General features: G+C 47.7%; 1 protein-coding gene across 1 annotated transcript in view; it reads right to left on the bottom strand.

Moving 5' to 3' along the window:
* Nucleotides 1–21,843, bottom strand: part of LOC138566962 (inositol-trisphosphate 3-kinase A-like) — a 497,863-nt gene that overhangs the window by 65,297 nt on the left and 410,723 nt on the right. The window contains exons 5-6 of the mRNA XM_069644745.1: nucleotides 7,974–8,178; nucleotides 2,666–2,767 (exon numbers count right to left, since the gene is read on the bottom strand). Of these exons, the coding sequence (XP_069500846.1) occupies nucleotides 2,666–2,767; nucleotides 7,974–8,178 (307 nt within the window). The remainder of the gene's footprint in view (nucleotides 1–2,665; nucleotides 2,768–7,973; nucleotides 8,179–21,843) is intronic.

The raw sequence follows: 21,843 nt of genomic DNA, 5'->3' as shown, positions 1-21,843 counted from the left end.
GGGTATAGCCTCAGGGTACCTAGTTACATGATCTACCAAGAGCAGGATGAACCATATGTTACTGTGTGACTACAATGTATCCATTAACGGTGTGATCACTATTTACCAACTTATTGGAGATTGGTTACCTCATTATGTATGCACTATAACAGATAATAAGAGGGATACGCGCAGGGTAATGTACATGGCCACCCTGAATGTATGTTTTACACCAGTGCACCGAGACACTCCCTTAGCCCATCTTGGCCTTGCGGCCCCTGACTTCTAGTTCGGGTCAGACCTAGAGTTGCTGCTACAAGATGACCACCATGCTACCCTGGACCGATGCCTGAGGTTACCATGGTCACTATATATACACGCGATCCTGTGTTGTACAGGTTTTGCTACTGACACCGTACGCTGTCCGAGGGATACGCACTGCTCCCGGTAAGGATGTGCGACGCAATTATTTTTGGGTCTTACATGCCATCACAGAGTGATTTGGGGATAACATTTACCTCCCAGTCTATAATGGCTTAGGTCCGTAGGAGCACTAGTTTGCTCATCTGTTCCCTGCATGGGTCACTATTGGGCACATACAGTACCCAACAGCCCACGTGACCTTACAGAAGTGATCACAGTCGGTGCATGACCATTCCTGCACCAACACAGAATGAACCTGCTCACCTCTTCCTCTTTTTCCACCCCTTTCTTTGCCTACTTCACAGCAAGCTGGCAGTGCATTATTACCGCCCAGTGCTTCCTCATCTAATAGCCCAACTGAAGTAGACTTTGTGATCATCGGGTCACCCAGACCAGGTAATTCATGCTCTGGCCGTCCCATAAGCTGCCTCGCAGGGGCCTTTCATTTTGAGAACAGAAAGATATTCAAGCAATGTTGAAATATCTGTCTATGTGTTACAGCCTCGTTCAACACACTGCCTCTAATTTAGATGCAACATGCTAGTCATTAGCTTGGTAAGTTCCCCCAAGGGGGCTTTGAAGCAATTCTTCAGCCTAAAGCTCCTCATTTACATGGTTACCGGATATAGACCCTCACTTAGCATTCACTGTCTGTCGTTATAGATAGTCCCCACAGGATACCTCTTGAATGAGTCAGCTTCACAATTCCCCATCCTGATGAAAGCTGATATACTCCACCATCGCTGAAGGGCCGAAATACGGCCGTGTCGGCAGTTTATCACTACGCAGGGCTCAATACTGCTGATTATGCCAATTACTGTGACCTGTGTCACAATACAATACCCCAAGCAATGTTTAACCTTTTAAGTGCCAAGGACGAGATATCTCGTCCTTGGGATTACCTCCACAGTGCCAAGGACGAGATAGCTCGGGGGGCTGTACAGTTAGTAATTCATCCTGAATGAGTATACTAGCTCGGTTTGTTATTTGTTCTTTGCTTACAGGGAATGTTTGTTGTTCACTAACGTGCGCTAATTGCAATCTGTATTTTATACACTTGTTGTTGATCATGATAGAGTGTCATTAAATAGTGGGTCTGTGCATATCCGGGCTCGCCCCCTGATAATTTCTTCCGATATATAGATGCATGTCTTTGGCTGGAGAGATCAGGGACAAGCCAGGTGCCCCTTTAACTTCTTGTGGCCCGAGTGAGTCCCTGGCAACACAGGCATAGCCACCTAGATGCGCCATAGCCAGGACTCTCGCTTGCTGCATTCTTTGCTCATTATCGATGTCATTGCTAACCCGGCACACTCTGTAGTTTGTTGCCATTAACGGTACCCAGAACGGTATCCAGTGATAACGTCACCAGAGAAATGGCCGCCTGGTGGCAACATTTCCCTAAACATGCACCCTCTGGACAGTCAAACACTTTCCCCAAAAAATCTAGGATTGGAGGACATAATATATAATATATATAACCCTCCTAGAATATTTGGGGAAAGAATTTTAGTGGTCAGGAAAAAATAGTTGCGTACCTAGCGACTTTTTCCCGGCTACATTTTCACATGGAACCCCCAGAGCTATGTGCGTTCAGTCTATGTATTGGTATCATTGTTGTTTTGGGGATAGTATAAGAATACGTCACTTGCCATGCTCCACCCAATTGCGTAATGAGTTATGACACAGGCACGTACACGTACGTAAGACAGGGCACCGCTCAGCAGGGGTTTTTTTGGAAAGAGGATATTTTAGGATTTGACAAGGGAAGCTGGACGGAGTGGAAATGATGCTTAACTGGAATTACCTGTGTGATCTCTGACATGAGTAATCGAGACTGTGAGCAGCTGTTTCTCTGACTCGGGGACTCTAGGACCCTGGAGAATCCTAGTCAGACACCAAGGAGGGCCACTTGACGGTGTTATGCAATTGTGCATGTTATGTTGATTGGCTTTACAGAGAGGCACATCTGCCACAGGCATTGCTTCATTACGCTTTTGGTTTGCCATACGTGAAAACAGCCTTTATATACCAAACAAGAGTCTCTTCCCCCCTCCCCCAAGTGCACATTTCTTCCAACATCAAGCATTCAAGTCAGAAAGACCCAGCAATAACCCGCCAGACTTTTACATAGAAGTGCACTTTTCCAGCAGGCCTGCAAAACTCAGAAAGTTTTTCTTTGCCAACAGGGTCTTACAAAGGCTGATGTTTTCAAAGTCCTAAGTTTGCTCTGGGTCTACCTATTGCGGGACGGCTCTCTTACCAGGATGTCCCGTCTGCGCCTGGTGAAGGCCAAGAAGGTGTCGATGATCTGCTCCTTGCTCCGCACCTGCTTGAAGTCCCGCTGCACGCCACCACCTTCCATCTGTGGGAGACACATGTTGACATGTTTTATAAAGCACCAAGAGGACCTATGGAAGAGCAGCAAGGGGAATGGCGTGGGCATTATCCACAGGCAAGGGTCATAGCTGGCACATTCAACGGTAGGAACACCACACTGTAGTACGCACAGGATGACAAGTGCTGAGGACAGTACTCGGGAACCCAGCCTCAACTGCGCGGGGGGGGGGGGGGCAGTCAATTAACCAAATCAGAGAGGCTTCAAAATACAGCTGGGCGGGATGATGCAAACTGCTCCCAGGGAGAGAACCAATTCATTTTTGCAGTATTCCCTTTTTGTCTGGCATAACAATAAATACTCCAGATTGTCAATGTCGGCCGTAACACTATACTCTACCAAGAACCAAAAGGATCAAATGATAGTTACTACACCTTTAGAATAAGGGAGTAGATTGCTTTTTACAACACACCCATTAACATAACTAGACACTCAAAGGTGAACCCCAGACTCCTAGTGTCCGCTGCAGTCAGTGGGTTTGCGAGAGCGAAGGACTTGGTTGGTCAAGGGCAAGTCTTGTGCCACCGACCTGGTCTTGAGCAAGCCCCTGGTTTGCAATATAAATTGTGCTGTAATCCAAACAGCATAAGCCTTAAAGGAGCCGAGCAAAAGGGTTGCCTTGTTCTCCCACAGCTGGCTGGCTGTGCTCAAGACCACCGACCCACAGAATGACAACCAGGCCAGGTGTGTGTCAAAGATAAATTAGGTTACATCAGGGCTCCTCAGTTTAGCAGAACAAGTGGCTACCAAACTTTCAGAAAGGATGTTGTGTAACTCACAAATATCCCAGTGGTGCTGACACAGGGACACACAATCTTATCCTCAAGTCTGTTTTTCTCGGACAAGGGCAGATGTGTAGCGACAGAGTGCCTAGAAGGAAGTGATGAGTTCAGGTTGCATAATCTGACATTTTATGGATGGACGAAGCCAAGACAATACAAGGCATGAAGCCCTTGGCTGACCTACTGGCAGCATTACCTTCCAAGGTCCAATCTTACCTTGCAAAGGGACCTCAGAGATCGAGAGCTGTTTTTTTAAGCCTGACCTCCTCTCCATAGGCCCACATACAAACTACCAGGTTGGAGGAACCGCATGACCAAGTTGATGATCCTTAGCCCGAGCAAATGATGGGGAGATTTTGAGTAATAGAAAATCTCACTCTCTCTGTATTAGGTGGCAGGGGCTGCCCCTTTCAGAGTGGGTAACCAGAGTTCACTGCTTGCACCCCAATACATTAGCTCCACTCCAGCAGGTTATATACACATTGTTTGTTTTACAATTGTACGAATTACAATTGACCTTTTCACAATTGACCGAATTGTGAAAGTCAATTGTAACATATGCAGGGGGAAAACCCCTGCAACCCCGCACCCAACGCAACCCCCCCAAAACCATATATATATATATATATATATATATATTCATTCAATTGTGAAAAGGTCAATTGTGGCCCTTTAAAATAGGTCAATTGTTCATTCGAACAATTGTAAACGAACAATTTGGGTAATACCCTCCAGCAGGCATCCATTTTCTTTTGGTTGGGGGGGCAGGAGATGCCATAACCTTGAAGCGTGGGCATAGCCTTAGCAAGCTACAATCATGACTTCTGCGGGCAAATACAGTGGTGGTATGTCCACCATTAAGAACAGCACTGCGCTCAGCTTTATGAACACAATTAAGAGAGAATACAAATTCATAGAACTACATGAGCTTGCACTTGAAGACAGGATGGCAGTAAAGTAGCCACAGGGGCCTGGACTCAATGGCCTGCACTGCAGTCCGTTTCTCAGAACAACGCCTTTCGGGAGAAGTAAAAGACAGGTGGATTCCTAGAGCCAACTGCAGAACCTTAGGCCTGTATAATGTGCCTGGCCAAACTGCATTGTGACTGGCAATGATTCCTTTTCTGAAAATGTAATGAATGAGCAGACAGTAAAACGAAGGAGCACATGCGCAGCTCCTGTCACATGGACTGCTGACTGGTAGGACAGCATTTTCATTAATTAATGGACACAGTGCTTTCCTCTCCCGCCAACCAGATAGGTTGCTCCGAGGTCATCCACGGCTCTCCCAAACGTCTCCCACACAGCACTCGGCTCCAGCAGCTATGATTTTCAGCTTTCACAGCACCACACCTGCAAGGGTAGAGCGGCACTAGATGGGCTTTTCTCTCTTCCTAGCTCCCATAACGCAGTTCCCAAGGGACAACTCAGGAAAATGTACCCCAGACCTCCTATCGGTAATTCCCGATAGCAGCGCTGGGGTTTAGCCAGGGTAACGGATTGGGAGGCGTGGAGGTGGGCCAAGTGAGGAGGGGCACCAGTTTGGGTAAGGAGTCCACCCAGCACCAGGCGGCGCACCACGTCACTGGCATGCTGCGCCGCCACCGGAAGTGTAGCCAAGTGGTCCCAGAAGGGTATAAGGAGAGGAGGCGTAAGGTGCTCCCCGCTCTTTTTTGCCCTGCACAAGACCGTCGCGCTTGTTTGTTTTCCCACCCACCCTTTTATATCAGGGGTTGGCGAGGTGCGTTGCGGTAGGTTGGAGCTCATTGCATTGAACTGAGTTAGGGGCTCAACCATTTGGGTCACTGGGAGCACGGGAAGGAAGATTTAGGGCTGAAATCAGGTTATGGTTCTTGGTCCGGAACAGTGAGGTGTCAGGCAAGGGGCTCAGAGTGGTCCTCGCTGTGCAAGGTGGAGAGGGTCTGGTCGGATTAGGGGGTCACATATTTCCCTCAGGCACATCCCGGATCGTGGGAGGCTGATGGCCTCTGCCACCCGCCCGCGCTCAAGTACGTTAATGATGACGTCAGTAACGAAGACAAAATAATTATGTATTTGATGACACCAATAGTTGATAATAAATGCGGCCTAATGCCTTCCAAAGGAATACTTCGGACCGGTGTCCCTCACTGGCCCTCCCGACTGCGCTTCCCACTGCTGGGGTCAAGGCTCGCTGAGTGCTGAAACCCCTCCATCCTACTGAATGAAAAAAAACGAACGCAAGAATAGTACGCGGTATGCGGCTTGCGCGACACACTACGCCTCTGAGAGCATAGATAAAAGGATATGCGTAGGCGGTCTGAAGTACCCTTACCCTCGGAGCACGTACCTCAGTAGCTCATACCACCTCTGGTCTTTCGGCATTGTAGGGCTCATGAAACCTCAACCACCAACTGAAAGGAACACATTTCGATCATTTTTGCCAGTTAAACTATCCACTCACTAGAGGCTAGACGTAGGCTGATTCTCAAGTAGCTGGAAGCCATGAACTCCAATGCAAGTCTGTATTGTATGGACATTTCTCTCTCCATCCTGAGGTGTGGTACCACGAGTAGCTTTTCTCAAGGTAAACGCCACTTATTTCTGGAACATATTCAGTTTTCCCCTTAATAGAAGCCAACGGTTGTCAACAGTCTCCAGTGATCTACTCCCCTCAGGCTCCTAACTGTGAAGCCCAACAGTAAAATCCAGTCGATGACAACACAGTGTTTGGTTGGTTCAACCCATCTCTCATCATCCCCTTCCAATAGGCACAGCTCCGTTATAAAATAACCCGGACGACACAATGCCCCCTAAGGGGAGGAATGTGTTACTGCAGTTCAGGAAGGATCTCCAATGGAGCCCAACCATGTCTCAACACATGCCCAGGACGTCAGGGGAGAATTAACCTGTGTCACCCAGTCCACGGCTCCCATTACAAACAGGCAGCGACTGCACCAAAAGGATCAGGGGAATAGAATGCCAGACAGTAAAATGTATCTAGCTAACCAAGGACCAGTGAACATAGTTTTCTTTTTTAGACCGTTGAACTCAGCATGATAATGTGTTGGCCCACAACAGTGAAATATAACTGCACCTTTGGAGCCTCCCCTGTTACATGTTTCACCATTCAGTAGTGCCCCCTTCCCACAGTGTGTTTTACGTTACTTTCGCTGTGGCATCTATGAAAGATGGCAGCTGAAACTGCATCCGCTTCCCGCGGTCCCATCATTGCATCCTGTGCTAACCTTACCCACTAACATTGCACGTTTGCACTCAAGCACTCCACACATACCAAGCAACTCCGCATTTTCATGCCCTTCCAACAGACGTCCAACAACTGAACAGCACGCGGCTAAACCCAACAGACCCAAGGCATCCCAACACTATGTGGTCTTGCTGGACACAACCGCCTCTATGCTCCTGAGACAAAGCACCTCCAAGTACCTCACCACACACAGGTCTCAGAGGCACTTCCGGTCTGCAGGCATCAACACAACAGGAAGCAAACTTGGCCACTAACCAACCCCATCCCCCGCCCTCTTCCAGATCCGCCACAGTGCCTGGTGAGCATGCAGGCAGCACGGTGATTACGACAAATACAAGTAACATAACCTACTCACAGATCCCGATTTCTGTTTTCACTTCCTCACCACTGAAATATGTTCACTCCGTCAGACTGCTTCAAGGTATTTTATTATGCCTCTCTGGCATTTTACTGTGGTCAGCGTTTGACCCGGAAACTGTCACTGCGTGGTAACTTTGTTCTTGGACCTTGATAAAACTTTGAATGAATAAAAAAGAATGGGACATCACACCAGGAACCCGAAGCCAGACTGTGACCCTACTTCATGAACCAGCTTTCAGACTGACACCAGGTTCTTGGAATCACGTTCCAGACTGCGACATCACAACAGCACCAGATCGCCAGGCAATGACGCCACTTCAGGCAGCCGACATCAACCGCCAGATTAGTCCGGCAAAATCCACCGGGCCCTGAGCCCCGTTTGTGTGTGTTTGCAATTTTGTTTCTCCATTCAGTTTTAGGTGCTGTCGCTAGAATAGCCCACCTACAGCAGTGGACTGGTCTATAGGGCAATAGGCCCATGGCCAAAGCAAAAATGCAAAATGCTGGTGTGGGCCAGCTATTTTGTTCAAAGTGGGCCACTTTTTTGGTCAATGTCGGCCATTTTGATGAGTTACTTCACTAAGCGGCTAATAGTTTTGACCAGTGGTGCTGAATAGATATTTTTTATACTGCACAATTTGCATGACATTTTATCAAAAAAACTCCCCTTGGGTACTGTTCAAACATTGTCACAAAAGGAATGAATAGCCATTTGCAACTGTGGGCCACTTTTTCATTGGTGCCCGAGACAGTTTTATGGCCCAGTCCGAGCCTGCCCACCTACCATGATGCCTTCTATCCGGAAGCCGACAGTGGTGGTGGAGCTGATGGACTCCCTCCACTGCATGTAGCGGGGCTTGGTGGTGGCCTGCTGGGCATGCTCCTCCTCCGTGGGGGCCGTGGGATCCACCTTCACCATCTTCTGGTACATGTCGCTGCGCAGGGTGGGCTTCTGAAGGGCCTTGGCCAGTTCCTCCTCCAGGTACGTCCTGGAAGATACAGAGAAAGCCCAGGGCAAATAAGAAAGCTGCGTGATTGGCAAGGGATACATTTATGGATTCGGGCAGGCGTCGGGCACGTGACCCCTTCGCCAGCAGCACGCTGCATTTCACAGGTTCGAAGCCCTGTGCGGCAGCCTAGCATGTCAGGAATCTGCACAGACAATTCTCCAATTGTCCAATACTGTGCGTGCACATATAGAAGGATGGCTGGTTTCCCTTTTGTCGGAATCACAGTGCCTGCGGTATTCAGGTACATTGCGCAAATGAACAGATGCATGCCATCCAGAGGCTACCTGGCAAAAATAGGAAGAACACAGCACTTGGCATCTGCACACCCTCCGCTCTGGAGGCTCGCTCTTTCCGCGGCCCAGGCCTTGTAGCACTCAACATTCCTAGCACTTCGTCGATGGCTCGTCGAGCTCGGAGCCCCCAGCACTTACCACTTCGTCCCTCTTCCGTTCTGAATACTCACTAGGCATAGTAGGTTCGTACCTCCCCCCTCTGTTCTTAAATATTGTGTTGTAATGTGTTTCCCTACCTGCCCGGTGGGCGCCTTGAAACAGTATTTTCCTATTTTATAAGTGCCTAATAAGCAAACAATAAATAAATAAATAAACACTTCCAAACCCTGCTTGTGCAAGACAGAGAGAGCACGCGCGCCTCAGGTGATGCCCCAGAGTAGAGGTAACTGTACTTTAGTAAAGGGGTGGAGGATTATCGTATACGCGCCTAATAAGCAAATAATAAATAAATAAACACTTTCAAACACGGCTTGTTGTGCGCGAGACAGAGCGCGCGAGAGAGAGAGCGCGTCTCAGGTGATGCTCCAGCCTCCAGAGTAGCGGTAACTGTACTTAAGCAAAGGGGTGGAGGATGTGTGTGGGTAGCCCATGAATGGCATTCTTCCGCCACTCCTGTGCCGCCAGGACAACTGATGAGCCGAGCACTGTATGATGCAGAGGAACTCTTTCTACCTGCAGGATAGGATTGGCGTTCGCGTTGGTAATAGTTAGGCCATGGCTGTGGGTGCTCGCATAGGAGACCTTCAGAATACAGCTCATGGTTTCCTTCCAGGTGTCTTTGTGTGCCGGTTAGTGCCTATCCTGCAACATCCTCTATCACGCTGCGGCTGAGACCGGTTATTTATTCAAGCAGGGGCGCGTACCTCGGGTCTGTCGGGGCAACAGAACTGCGTGCCCACTGGAAACCCTAGTATTTAGGCACAGCTTCTTGCCCCCTGATAATGTCTCCATGTGGCGTTCTTGGTTTTCTGCACAACATATGCGTTTTCCGGCCTGGCTGTCACTGCTTTCTTCTCCTTCCCTCACTCCAGCAATGAGGCAGGCTGGGTCATCAGGGCTGAGCACCGACACGTGCTGTGGAGACGCGGATACCTGAAGGATTAGGAGCGCATGGGCCGCCTGTAAAGTGAGGGTGCGAGAGTGAGCGAGCGTGCGTGCGTAGGTGCGTGCGAGAGAGAGCGAGTGCGCGCGCGTGGGTGGAGAGAGTGAGCGTGCGTGCGTGAGTGTGGCCCTCTACATTCTGAACTCAGTAGCCCATCATGAACAATCGACAAAACGGGTGGGGGGTGGGGGGGGGCACGGAATTAGAGGGACGTATATAACAGCAGAATTTCAGGCCCCCCTCTTCCAGGGTTCCCATGAAAGGAATAGAGCCGGAAGCTCTGGCGCTCACTGTCAGGGTAGCTTCCAAGCTGGGTACAGTGCCTGGGCATGTCGATAAACCTGCTGGAACCAACAGCACCAAGTTCTGCAAGGTGCTTTCCACAGCAAACAAGGAGGGCAGTGAACCATTGTGGTTGCCAAAGAATTTAGCAGTTACTGGGGTCTTTGACAATTTAGTTCAAAACCACTCTTCTCTCCCTTTTGAAGCTCTTCGTCCGGGGTAAGTAAAAACTCTTGTCTTCGCAACTTTGCAGTGTCAGGGCCTCATTACAGCTGGAGCAGAATTCCCCCCCACCCCACCGGATTCCCACCAGCAGTTACCTGAGAAATCCAGCACATTACAGGAATCCCATCAGAACATGGTAATGGAGGCAGTATTCTCTGAAAGACCGCTAGAGGCGCTTCACTGAATTCACACGCAAGATCACCTGTCCTCAAAACTGATTATACACAGTGGCAGGTCATAATGCTACTGTGTCCTTCTTCTGCATTCAATCGTTAAGGCGAGTATCAGAGAATGGTACTTTTCTAACTCCTTTCGACCTCCTCATACAAAAAGTTGTTTCCATGTATTAAATGGAATCGCCCCCACTTGCCTTCTGTATAGGAACACACAACTTTAAAAAAAACATTAGAGGTTGTTTTGCCATTTTAAATATGTGGGGGCAAACATTCCGGGCATTAAGGAGGTAATTACAGAAGGTCGCTTCACCAATGACACTAAAGATCCAGCTAAGTGGCCTTATGAGAGGAGCGCAGGGATAAGGCGAAAAGACACCACTCACCCAGATGGCAACCCCACGGCAGTGGAATTGTAGCCCGTGGCCCCATGGGGCTCGGTTAGTGGGGCTACATGCGGGTCCCCTGAGGGTATGCACATCTAGAAAGAAAGACGCAGACACCAGCGTCTTAAAGGGTGTATTAAATGTATAGTGTGTGTGCGCGGGTGTGCGTGTGCGGTTTATTTATGTATGCGTTTGGAAGAAACCATCCAGCACACCATGGGGATGGATGGAATGTCAGGAAACGAGAAAAAGGAACAATAGAAAAGAACTCCCCTACCCAAGAATGGACTGGGCATGCGAGTGAAAAGAATCCAGAGGGATTTTTAAAAAGGAGAACGGTTAGAAAAAAAGACAGTTGGAGAAGGGGACAGAAAGAGAGACACTTAGCTGGGGGTGGGGGGGGGGGGCGGGGATGGCTCGCTGCCTTGAGGCTCATGGTGGAGCCCCAGCAGAGACTGTGAGCAGGGGGGGCCGAGCTGCGATGTCACCCCTTGGCCGTGGGGCATGTCGGCCAATCCGGTGTCAAACCGGACAGGCTCCCGAGACATTTGAGGCCCAGGCAGCATGGAAGTGGCTGCCCATGCCCGTTAAGAACAGCCCAGCCAAGACCGCGTGTGGGGGGCGGCCCAGGCCGGGCTGCCCAGCCATGTCCCCAAAGGTCCGCCTCGTGGCCATTGAGGCGGGCCTGTCATTGAAAAAAATCCTCCTGGGATGCACATGTCAGAAGCAGCCCGGAAGGTAATGGAGACGCGCAGCAGAAGCAGTGAAGATGTGAAGAGGAGGCTGTGGTGAAGTCCTGGGTTGCTCTGTTGAGCGGCCCAGGTGACTTAAGCCTGGGCTGCCCATCGGAGCAGCCTGGGTCAAGACGTGGCTTGTCTCTTGCGTTGCTACAACGCACTGCTGGGAGGAGGCCTGGTGCACATCAATGAGCGCGGCAGCATACCCATAGCAATGGGGACGTCGCCTAATTTGAAAATGGCACCCAGCCGTGTGGGGCCTTCGGCGGGCCCCACAGGCAACGGGGCCCACCCATGGATTCTAAAAGATGCAGCGGGTCACAGTGGTGATGTCAGGTGGGCCCCCCAGACGACCAGGGTCCATATCTACTACGGGTCGCAGCAGTGTGATCCGGTGGACCCCCCAGCCAATGGGGCCCACCATAATATAAAATATATACCGTGGGTCGCGGCAGTCCCCAGGTGCATAGTGGGCCGCCCAGGACATTATGAAGGGAACGGATTGTGCGGTGACCCCATGTGGTGGATAGGGCCACCCTGGAAGAAGAGGAGGGGGCCAGGCCTCACCCATGATCTGTGAGGCAGGGCCCAGTGATCAGCCAGTAACATTAGGAGCAGCCCTGCACCTTGGACAGACCTGCAAGGTTCTGTGAAGGGGTGACTGACTGCAGAAGTCACCCCATTGTAATATAGTGTTTTATGTTGAATATATGTTGTAAGTCTATGTATATATATATGAGTAGTAATGTGTATATGTGATTAATGCTATGTAGGGTAATTGTTAAGTAGATGAAGTAGAGGGTTGGGGTAGTAGAGGAATGCTAAGTAGGAATAGATAAGATATAATGTAGATGGTCATTATTGTTAATTGGGGTAGAGGGGTGGTACCCTGGCTTGAGGTAGAGGGATAGGTTGGTGGCCTGCCCAAGGCCGCCTTGCAAGATGGGACCACCCACAGAGGCCATCCTCTGGCCTCACTCTCCATGTGGTACCTGAGTTTAGGAAGGGGATTGGTTGCGGCAAGCTCATCCTTAGGGTTCCCGAGACCCCTCCAAGGAATGGTGAGCTGACGTAACTGGTCGACGCTTAGATGGAGCTCACGCCAGAGGAATCCTAGGGTTTAGGTTTCAAGAATAAGGGTGTGTTTAATAAAGAGGGGCCCAGTTGGGGTATCTATAAAAAAAAAAATCTCTCTGGTGTTTGTGTCCGTTAGTCATGAAAGAACTCAGGGTGTAGCCCATCTCCTGTTTTCAGCAATTTTATTTTAGCAGGTGCAGCGCCCCACACTACCCAGCGCGCTGCGGGTGGGGTAGTGGTGGTATCCATGGGAACGGTCTTTTCTTCACCAATGGCACCAAAGAGAACCAGCTAAGTGACCGTATGAGAGGAACCCCAGGGATAAGGAGAAAAGAGGACAACACTCACCCAGATGGTAGCCCCATGACAGTGGAAGGAACCCAACACCAGAGTAGCTTACAGAGGAACCAGTGCACAACCCTTAGCGGCCTGCAACAGCGGAACAAGCCCAAACCAGAAGAGATTCCACAGAAACCAATGTGAAGCCCGGCCACCCATGAAGGAAGCTTGTGAAGAAGGCAGCGGCCAGAAGAGCGAACAATAAATCATCAAGGGTTCAACCCAATCCTCATACTATCCAAGAACTAACAGAAAATAAGGAACCCGCTAAAACCACAGAAACAAGTCTCCTTCAGAGACCCCAAAAGCGAAGGCCCAGGGACCTGCTCCCCTGCCACGAGGGTAAGGAACATGAAGGCAACTAATAACAGCACCAGGGCGTCTTTCTATCTTTTCCGGCACTAGGGACAGCAGCGTCTTTCTCGCTTGGTGACGCAAACGATGTGAATTCTAGAATAAACTTTTTTCTACTTTAGTGACACCAAAGGGAAACATGGAAGTACTTTTCTTCCTACGTGGAGCAAAAATAACTTTGGTCTTTATGCCGTAGTGACAGACCCAACTGAACAAAGCGCTTTCCTTCCTTAGTACCACTAAACTGGCTTGGGCCTTTCTGCAATAGTGACACTTGGAAAGAGTTACTGCCCCTCCACCTGCCCCACCACTCTAACATTAATTTAAAGGTAAGGCTCACACTTACAGCGTAACTACTTAGGCATGCAACAAGAAAGTCACAGAAATTTGTTTACGCATTAGTCCGACAATTGTGAAACGTTCTGTACATCCATGTTGATGCATCCACACAACTTAAAGTGCACATTATCTATACGTTCTCAAGGCCGCATAATGTGAAACAGAAAAAGTGAAATGTGTAGTTGCTATAGCTGGGTAGTCTTTCAAACATGTAACTAATTTTCCAAATATTGAGCATATCAACCAACAAAAGAAATTGCTTAACGGAGCACAGCCATACTGTACGAAATAGCCCATTACCATGCAATTGTGTTACTGTAAATATGAGCCTACCTGTGACGGAAACTAGAACATGATAGCACCGAACCATTAAAGTCCACCTTGTTGTGCTCAAGCAGTATAGCTACTCCTGGAGATGCATGCAAACACTCAGCCAATTAACAATGTAACTATTCTAGTGGCATTAAAGCCACCTAACATTTCAAGTGGTACTGTTAGGGCCGTTTTTCTAAAGTCTGCTTAGTAAAACCATACAACTGAGACAGTACAAGACTCCACTCTTAGTATAAGGATGTACCACCTGAGTATGTGGTAGCGTAGACCAAGCAGCCAGGCTTAATTTAGGAGGGTTAGAGGGCTTTTGAATCAGTTCAAAGAAATTGTAGTACACATATGGTCCAAAGAAACACTGAAACACTATGTATTGTAAAAATCAATGGTATATTTAAATACAAGTAGGTCCAGATAGATAAGCACTATCACAGATCATATAAACACATTATAAAAACACAAAACTATGCTTTAAAGTACACAGACCAAAGCATAGACCTTATTTACAAAGCAAACAGTATTTCTAGGTAGGTCAGACCTTATCAAACACATTTAGTATAGGGCACACCTATTCACAGGGAGTAAAACCATCAGTTACTTTCAGATTACTTTACAGTAATTCAAGGGTAGTAGACCCCGTCAGTTAAACAGTGACACCGAGTTAAGGAATCACATAATCCACCAACCCTATGACCAGGATACCTTCTGAATAGTGCAACACTCATTCAAGGAACTGTATATACCAATAACTATTTATGATAACACAGAGTTATACTAGGTGAGTAAGACCTTTTTGTGTAATATACAATTACAGTTGGTTTGCTGCACAGTGGAACACAGTCTAAGATAAGCAAGAACTCTTTAGGATGGAACACAGCTAACTCAAGGTAAGTAAAACCTATATACTTTTAAAAGGAGCTATCAGCAACTTAAAGGTATGTATAAACCTACTGTTTTATCATCTGCATAAAGCAGATCAGGGAAAGCAACACCCAATGTTACACTTTAAGAATGAATCAGTGCTATTCCAGGTAGGTACGCCCCATAGGCAGACTTATTATTATTACTATTTTTTTTAATTCTTAAAAGGCTATACAGCAGGTTAGGGGAAGCAAGACCCGGTTGAGGAACTTATACACCTATTCTCTGAAATAAATAGTTAGTGAAGTCAATAGTTAGGAAAGAGGCATAACCAATTCACAGGTGGGTAAGATAACCTTACATATACTTTTCAGAATGGCACAGCACACATTCAAGGTAAGTAACAACTTGTGTAACTATTCACTCTCAGAGTTGCAGTTAACAACCATCTTTTTTCACAAGTAACTTACTTTAACACTTGTTATAATTTTCAAGACAGAATCCTTTTCTTATCCAGTCCTTCCCTTATTCTGTAGCATGAGTTCACTCTGAGGCAGCAGAGGGACCCGAGTGGTCTAGGTGCCTTCTGTAGGCAGGGTGAAATAGGGTTCAGTTGCAGGCAAAGTCAGAGTTCCTGTGGAAGACTGTTCAAACAAGTACGTCATTAGGGTCCAGGGTCTTCACAGAAGACACCCTAGGAGGATTCCAGCAGTGGGCCTGGGTGAACTGGATGAGAGGACTCCCAAACACAGAAAACACCCAAAAAAGCTTTACAGAAATCACACAGGCTTAAGGTAAGTAAATACCCCAGCCAACAGGGTACCTCAGCACAGAATAAGAGTTAAAGCAATAACACTTCAGGATATGCAGCCAAAAACCCAGCGATTGATTCCTTTCTCATGAAGACGGAAGACAGGAATTTGGAAGGAAATTTGCAGCAGGGTTCAACGGAGCAGGCTGCAGGCAAGAGTTTCCTCATGGCTTGGGTGCGGCTCTGTGGTTTTTGCACCCCTTTTTCAGGAGCCAGAAGAAGACTGAATATTGCTGGTCGAATTCTTGTCGTTTGCAAGGTCCAGCACTCTGATGAGGGGACTTTTAGGACTCAAATCGTGTCTCTGGAGTTTCAGCAGGATGCCATCAAAGTTTCAGCTTGATTCAGAATTTGGAAGACCGTGCACTGCACAATGGCTTGAGGTACCAGTATATCGGGGTATTGCAGCCCCGCAATGTTGCAGCATAACGTGGGATGGCTCAAAATGCAGGCCTTCCTGAGTCTAGTGGATCTCATCAGGCGCTGGGTCAGGGTCCTTTTCGGGATCCCCAGGTCGATTGGAAGGGTTACAGCAGGCTGCAGTTACACAGCAGGTTCTCCGGTCGCTGGAAATCGTTACAGCCTTTGTTTCTTCATCTTCCTCTTTGTTTTCAGCTCCAGTGGTCGATTTGTCAGCAGCTTCCAGGTTCGGAGTACTTATCAGGAACTACAACACAACCTTGCATTCTCTGCCCGCATTTTGCAGCACGGGGCGGTCTGGCTGTCCAATCGGGACAGTCAGCCCCCCACTGGGAGTTGTTCCCTTTCAGGCAAGTTGGAAGACTAAGGGCTGCAGAATCTTGGACTCCTCCCTCGCTTCCTGCCTTTCCAGACAGTATGGAGCTTGGGCGGGGAATCTAAAGGATTCCCACTGAAGACAAAACAGGCACTGAGATCGATCCCACCTGGGCAAGTGCTGGTAGGGTTAGGACAGACTGGTCGAAGGAAGGCCTGGACCCGGTAAGGCTCATGAGGGATACAGACAACCAGACAGAGGCAGGTGTAACTAGCAGGGGAGGTGGAAGGAGGCGGAAAAAAGGAAGGTCTTGAGATGCTTCGGAATTTGAGGAGATTCGGCTCAAGACGGAGAGGGGCAGGAAGGCCGTTCAAGAGGGAGGCTACTGCGCAAGAAAAAGATCTACCCCCACTCTCTGCTAAGAGAAGCATCTGACCCGCAGATAGTTCGAGCTAGAGGTCTGAAGAACTCTAGCAGGGAGGTATTTACTGAGAGATAGCTGTATGTAGTGAGGTCCCAGGCCCCAGAAAGCCTTGTGGATGATGCAGCAGGTCTTGAATTTGATCCTTGCAGCCACAGGGAGCAAGTAGAGAGATGTTAGGGCTGGAGAGAAGCAGTCCCTGGCTCGAGGCCAAGGATACGTCTTGCAGTCCTATTCTGGATAAGTTGAAGTGGACGAAGGGAGGAAAGAGGAAGATTAAGGAAGAGGCTGTTACAGTAATCCAGCCTGGAGAGAACCAGAGCTCTGGAGACGGAGTTTCTGGGGGAAGGTGAGAAAAGGGATAATGCCTCTGAGGAGGTGAAGCTGAACGTGAGAGAGGACAGCGACGTAGGGTGAGAAGGAGATAGAAGAGTCAAAGATGAAACCCCGGTTTCTTTACCTCACAGGAGGGTGAGGGTTGGCGGCTAAAAGAGGGCGGCCAGAGCGTGGTAGGGCAGGAGTCCAAATGAAGGGCATTAGGGCAGAGATCGTTAGAATCACACCATGGCTGAAAAGCAGTCAGACAGTCGGGAATGAGAGAGGAAGGATAGGAGAGGAGGGAAGTTTAAATGAGAGCTCTGTGTAATCAGCATAGCATTGAAAGTGAGGAAAGAACGTGGTGATCAGGTGGGCGAGAGGGGCAAGGTAAATGTTGAAGAGCCATGGCTAGAGGATAGAGCCCTGAGGGACGCCACAAGTGAAGAGAGAGATAGAGAGCAATGAGCCAGTTGCACTTCGGAGGGCCTATTCGAGAGGAAGGAGGCCAACGAATCCAGTGCCTGGTCCGTGAAGCCTAGGGTATCAGGTAGCCGTTTTATGAGGGTGGAATGATTGACTGTGCCAAAGGCAGAGGACAGATCGAGGAGGATGCGAACAGAAGGGGAGTTTGAGTCCAACGAGTCAAAATACAAAATTCAAAATAGAGAATAAGGATTTTACTTGTACATATGTCAAGGTTCAGGTCGGAATCGGGATAGCTTCTGATCTGGGTGCACCGCTTTGGAATTTGTGTAAGGGGGATCGTGGCACTCGTTTGAAGTGTGAAGAAAGTTTGTGTACTTTTAGATGAGTCATGTTATGTCACAGAAGAAATGACTAATGAAGTAGGTTTGATTTGGGGGGAAGAGTGCAAGAATTTCGTTTTCAAAGGGATAATCTTTGCATATGAATGATATTGTGAAATTTTAAAATCGGGAATTATTATTCTATTAATGTTATGCTCCATATGTTGGTGATGAATTTGCAATTTTGTGAGATTGTAATGTTGTGTAAGGTTCATTTGTAACCAAGAACACAATTTAACAAAATGAGGTCACTGGGTTTTATGGCACGCTCTGCTGGCATTTGTAGGATCTCTTGGGGCTCCGGTGGATCTGAACCAGAGTGAGCTGGGATTGGCTAGCAGGGAACGAGGGACAATGCAAGATGGCTCTGCTGTTATATTGATGGATGCACTTCGGAAGTAACCGGGGGTACTGTGTGCCTGTGTGTCTCTTTCTAGGAGGTTCCTCTAGTGCAGAGGGAGGCCAGGAATGCCCCTAGTGTGAGGATGCTTTACACTCTCATGGCTGTGGGGGTGAAGGGGGCACAGGGAGCAGTTGCGCCTCTCCTCAGGCTCGCCCTTTATGTCCCAGTGTGACTCCCATACACCCTGCATGGCCAGGCGTGGGCCGAAATACACATTTATATCGGGCAGCGAGCACCTCTTGTAGCTCTTCCGGCCTCCTGCCCGTGCTGGGCATGGTGCGGTGGATTCATTTGCAGGACGCTTTTTTGTGACTGCGCGCGTAGCTCCACGCATGCTCTGATTTCTGGCCCCTCGGTCATCAAATGCCACTGCCACACCTACCGACCCTCTTTGCCCCGGTCCTCCAACCCCTCGGAAGGTGCCAGTGCCACCTGTGTTGTGTCTGCGGCTGACATTTCCACACGGGTGCTGCCACAACCACAGGCCCCAGACTAGAGGGAGAGGCGACATTGCGCAGACAGGTGAATGAATGTAGATTGTGTGTGCCTGTGTGTCTATATTTAAAAAGTGTGCAGGCGTGGGAGAGACTCTGCAAGAGAGGATGAGTCTGAGCACGTGCTAGTGGATCTGTGTGCAAGTGGGAATGACTTAGCACGTGTGAGGGAGTCTGTGTGTGCGTTGCTTGTGCGTCTAGCTCACTGACAAAACGGAGAAAGGAAGTGGATGGCAGCACTCACAACATTCAAAATAGTGAATATTACCCGTCTATGTTATTGGTGCTGCTTCCTCCACACGAGTGACTCTCACCAGGTAGTCACTAAATTGCATTCGAGAAGGAAAGAATTTTACATTGTTTTGGACACTAATGAATACTTTAACCAACAAGAAAAATTATGTTCATCTTAGTCTCTTGATGTTAGGCGTCCTGTCATACATATTACACAACGTGTTTCATGAGAACCCTTCCTCAGGAGTACAGGCACCTCCCTTCTTGAGTAATCTACACAAATGTAAAGATATGCTAAATGAGTCTAATGACTTCATGTACACTGCCCTTGCATAAGTACACAGCCAAATTATCAAAAAGGTAACATCTCTACTGGTTGGCCAGGCTCATAAATCACCATATCGTTCCACTGTACGGTTAAGAGCAATTTCCAAAACATAACTGTCAGCTCCATATGCTAATACGTGCACAACCAGGTATCAAGTTACTATGAAAAGGGCCCGTACCTCCAAAATGGGGGGCACCAAGCATCCAAACAAATGAGTCTGATGCACTAGCAGCCAAACAGAACATACCCCTGAACACCAGAGAATCAATAAGAATGGACATCCTCAATCATTTGTCTAAATTACCCAGGACACTTGAAAAAACAAGGTCCAGAACAAGGTAAAACCTGCTCTAGAGCGTCCTCAAGTAGAATAGAAATATGCATTCAATAATTAGTGCTCTACAGCAGTATTCCACTGAGAAGACCACCTTGCTCGGGGCAAGACCATTGAATGTTTATGTGGTGTGCAGCAGGACATCCTGGTCACTGTGGTGATCAAAGGACGTGGAGAGAACTGGCACTTATATAAGGCAATGGTCCAAGGGAAAGATCTGTGGTATTCAAAAGATGAATTTCATCACTGCCATTAAGGGAACTGTGGATGAAAATATGGAATGTAATGAAGCATGGATCGGGGGGAATGCTCCTGTATTCAGCAGAATGATCATCCCACTGTGAGCTGTTCTCATAGAGATCTGGGGTTCATTTTTGTGCAGTTAAATATGGTGGGGAGAGCGAGAGCGAGCAGCCATTTATGGTTTATACCATCATTTAAGTGTTTTGCAGAGGCAATACAGGCATATACTGCAAAGGCAGTATAAACGTGTTTCAGGGCTTTTTTGTCAGGCATATGTCATGTACACTTGCATCACAAATATTCTTTACAGTGGCATGCTTGCCCATATTGTGGTTTCCGACATCATAAGCACCTGTGCTGCCATTTATTGTTGAGCGCCGCCATGAAAAAGAAAATCTGATAAATATGTGGTCACAGACTTCACAGTAAAGTGCTTTACAGGGCCTGCTGGGAAATATTCAGGTATTGTGAACATGTACTTTTACAGTGGAAGTGTAGGCATATACTGTGGACACCATCATGAAAGTATTTCACATTGGCAATGCTGGCAAATAGTTTATGCACAAGCATCATGAAAAGGTTGTAATATTCTTTTGTCTTCTGGCAACTAGTCTTCCATCTATTGGATATTTTATGTTTCCCTACGTAAGCAATTGTAAATTGTGGGGCTTTTTACCCAATTTCTCTAAAGCAAATGTGTTAGAAAACACTGTAGTTGAACCCAATATAGAAAAAAAAGGATTGGGGGGGGACAGAACACCCCCCAAAATCCACTTTATGGGTTTCAGCTCCCTCACTACACTCGAGTAAAACCGAATGCGCTAATAAGGGGAACATAACGCCCCATTAAAATAAATAATAATAATGGTTATTGTGATGTAGCTCAATGAGTTTTACACAAGTAAATAAATAACAATTGGATAAGTAATGAACATCATTACACTAAAACAACAAGAACACCACAATCCATCACTAGAACAAGTAATAAGCAAAATACAAGCATACACAATCAATGAAAATAAATAAACTGGTTAGTCAATAATAGTGGTCATTCAGTAAGAGTCAATAAATAGATCAGTGGACGTAGTCTATAGCTCGCAAATGACAAATAGTGTCAGACGTTATAATGAGCCTTACAGATAAAGATTTGCATAGAATAAAACACATAAGACCCACGTGCAATTACATTTTCATGCCTCTATTACTGCAAAAGAACCTTTCAGTGTAATTGAGAAAATGCCCACCTTGTGACTTAAACCTTACCCCCAGCTGTTCTTTGACATGCCACCATACCCGCTATAACGCCAGTTGGGCGGAAATGGATTGTGCGTTCAAACACCAGGCCCACAAGTTTTGAGTTTTAATGGGCTCATATGATATGATAGTTTATTTATATAGCGCCTATACACAATGTGTATCAAAGCGCTTCAAGCTAGGGAGGGAACAAGGAAAATACATTGACATTCTTACAGGCCATGAACAGTAAGGATGTGAAATTAACTATCGTACTCGGCCTGATGACATTTCACATAGTGCAAGAGCTAAGATACAGATAAGGAAGGGAGGGAGGGAGAGAGTGGGAAGGAAATCGAAACGGACAGGCGACTACCGTACTAGGCCTGATGACATTTCTGGTAGAGCCGGAGGAAAACAAAAGGTGAGGGAGAGGGGTGCAGAAAGGAAGGGGAGGAACAAAACAAGCAACTATCATACTAGGCCTGACACCGTTTCAGATAGTGCTGGAGGGAGGGAGAACAGTAAGGGGATAGGGGAGCGACAGACAAGGTTGCTATCATAGTAGGTCCAGGGACAATTCTGATAGAGTAAGTGCATAGAAGGGGAGGAGGGGAGGAGATAGGAAAAGGGGGAGGGGAGGAGAGAACAGAGAGTAAGCAGTCAAAAAGAGTGGAGAAGCAAGAGGGGAGAGCGAATACAATTGCAGAAGTCAGAAGTAACACATAATGTTGCAAGACAGGATATAAGATGAAGATGGAACAGCATGATTCAGGGCCACCATG

Source organism: Ambystoma mexicanum, chromosome 2p (genome assembly GCF_040938575.1).
Source record: "Ambystoma mexicanum isolate Mex_15411 chromosome 2p, UKY_AmexF1_1, whole genome shotgun sequence".
Classification (NCBI taxonomy): domain Eukaryota; kingdom Metazoa; phylum Chordata; class Amphibia; order Caudata; family Ambystomatidae; genus Ambystoma; species Ambystoma mexicanum.
Note: the sequence above shows the minus strand (reverse complement) of the source record. Positions and strands in the feature narration are given on the sequence as shown.